Genomic DNA, 2,653 nt, shown 5'->3' with positions numbered 1-2,653 from the left:
CAAAAACACGTAAAAGCCAACCCTAAGTTTAAAACCCTCCCCCCCCCCCATCCCAAAAAAATCCTTTATAATATCTGATTCCAAGCCAATAGAGGTTTACCACAACCACGCTAAATAGAAAAAAAATCTGCTTTGGGACTCTAGTGCAGAATTAGCTATTGAGCCCTTTAGACTAAAGAATTTTGCCAAAGCATTCCCTCTACTCTAACTATTTTTTTCGCACACCTGACATAGCAGCGGCAAGAACCCCTTTTAACATCTTTAGATATGATTCGGTGTTAGGCCGGGATTCGAACCTATCAACTTCCCTACAACGAGCTAATTCGCTACAATTTCAGGTTTACTGAGCCCTTTATCAAACAGGCCCTGATTACGCCTATATAACTCACACACAATCAAAAACACACAAGAGTGGCAAAAACTTTGATGCCATTAAAATTTCAAAAGATTTCCAACAAAATCTGTAAATTCCATTAGGAAAATTTTTCTTTTTTTTGTTTGTTGTAAAATGGGACAAAGATAGTTATTATGATATTTATTTTTAAGTGATTATCTTAAAATTATCTTATAATTTTTCATTTAATATCAAACACTCTTAAAACTTGGTTCTAGTTTTTGATAAAATTGGTACGCAGATAACTTTTCTTTTATTTTAGCATACACATAAAATCAGCTTGTACCAACAATTAAATTAATTCGGAAAAAAATCACAAAACTTATACGTGTTTTCAGTTGTCGTTGGGGGGCAACACATTGTTAAATTGACGAGCTCTCCATTTGCCCCCCAAATATTATTTTAGAATTATTTCGCTTGTTGGTTATACCTTATTCCTGACATAAAATAAAACAACAATATTCAAAAATTAAATGTATTAAATATCATGAGATTTATGTAAAAATATCAACAAATAAAAAACAAATAAAATAAAAAACAAAAACTAAACAATAATAATCAGACATAAGTTTACCCATTAAAATTTATCTTGCAAAACATATACATTGCAAAATTAAACATACGCTGATATTCAATTTCTTTACTTTTAGGCCCTGCTACCTTGGATTTCCAATAGAAGTTCCAGCTCCTGGAGTCTTTAAGTTCAGGAATAATCTGATACTCTTTGCCATCAATTGTTCTGTAGACCTCGCCAGGAATGTAATCCTTTTCAGGTGATTCGCCCATCATCTCCGATTCCTCAGTATCTCTTTTGGTTACATGTCTATGAAGCATCAAGTCCTCAGCACTATAGATGTGTAGATAATCTCCTTGGTTATAAGGTTTTAGGTTCATACTTTTGGCTTGTCTCCTAGGGACCCTTCTTTCCCCATCAGTAATAGGAGATGGAATCAATTTATGAAGTATATTTGAAATACCATTTAATTTAAGAAAAATTCCATTTTCTTTTTCATTAACTAGGCAGGGGCATACTACTTCAGTATTCAAATTTATATTTCTAATCTCTTTGTAAACTTTTGATGCCATGTGCCACATCTCTAACATGTGCATTTGGTGCATAATTTCTTCTAAAGTAGTTGTGCCCAGTGAAAAAAATTGATCAGTATTGTCGTTGTTAGACATGATATAATCAAATGCTGCACCACCAGGAAATTTAAATACAGATGGACGTGAAGGGGCAAATGGTAGAACTCGGGCGCCTGTTAGATCTAAATTAACAGTGGGTACATTGTTTTCAACAGGGAACTTGTCATCAAAAAAATATTGGATATCCTCTACTGATATGGAATGTAAACAATGAGCAACATTATCTGAATATGAAGTGAAGTTGACTCCAACTTGTCTAGCTGCCTCACATTTGTCGTCAAGGGTTGGAACAGTGGCTGAGAAAACTGTAGCAGATGCAAACAAACATATCTAAAAATAAATAGCATTACTAAACTGAAAATTATATCATTTCATTAATAAATAGGACTAAATTTAATGTACAGCCCTAATATTAAGTAAATGGATATAAAATATATGTTAGGTAATAAAAGCAATAAAATAAGCATGATAATATCAATTTTCTATTTCTTGCTAAATTTCCTTTTAAAAGATATATATAAATTAACAATTCAATTTAAAGAGAGAGAAAAAAATATGCTTTGATGTAATTATTGTTTTTTTTTGTGTTTTGATTTGTAGGCTTTATTTCCTAATACAAAAGTTTACAAGAAGAGGTGTATTAAAACTATGATAAACAATACAGAGAATTTTTAACAAATGTTGATATATTTTTATATCTTTTGAAAATTTAATGCATACCTAATGGATATTGATATTTTAAAAATGCTTTTTATAGATCTTATTGAACACACACAAACTTTAAACTAGTTATATAGTGTAAACGAAAAAAAGATACTTACAAAGTATTTAAGGACCATAATTGGTTTTGTATGTGAACTTAGAAGAACTCCAAGATCAACTGAACAAAACTCTAGACAGCTAAATATTTATACATTTTCACGGCCCAAATATTTTCCTTACCCTTTTTTAGAAACCCTATAGACATTCATAGATATTGAGGAAGTAGTAATACAGGCTTTATGTGTTTTGTAATATACATATGTGTGTAGTACCACAGTAGTAATTTTATAGATAATATTATTTTTGAAAGCCGAACTTTCTTCTGCAGTCGCGGTTCTAGATTTTAGTTTA

At 31.0% G+C, this 2,653-nt stretch overlaps 1 protein-coding gene across 1 annotated transcript; it reads right to left on the bottom strand.

Moving 5' to 3' along the window:
* Nucleotides 1-855: 855 nt before the first annotated feature.
* On the bottom strand, nt 856-2,416 carry LOC145335468 (uncharacterized). The gene is made up of 2 exons (XM_080181229.1): nt 2,362-2,416; nt 856-1,870 (listed from the first exon to the last, which is right to left on the bottom strand). The coding sequence occupies exons 1-2, from the start codon at nt 2,377-2,379 to the stop codon at nt 965-967; spliced, it is 924 nt and encodes a 307-aa protein (XP_080037355.1). The 5' UTR covers nt 2,380-2,416; the 3' UTR covers nt 856-964.
* Between the last annotated feature and the right edge of the window lie 237 nt (nt 2,417-2,653).

The sequence above is a fragment of the Acartia tonsa genome, chromosome 13 (genome assembly GCF_053477335.1).
Source record: "Acartia tonsa isolate MP-2025a chromosome 13, ASM5347733v1, whole genome shotgun sequence".
Taxonomy (NCBI): domain Eukaryota; kingdom Metazoa; phylum Arthropoda; class Copepoda; order Calanoida; family Acartiidae; genus Acartia; species Acartia tonsa.
The sequence above is the reverse complement of the archived record's forward strand: the minus strand, read 5'-3'. Positions and strand labels throughout refer to the sequence as shown.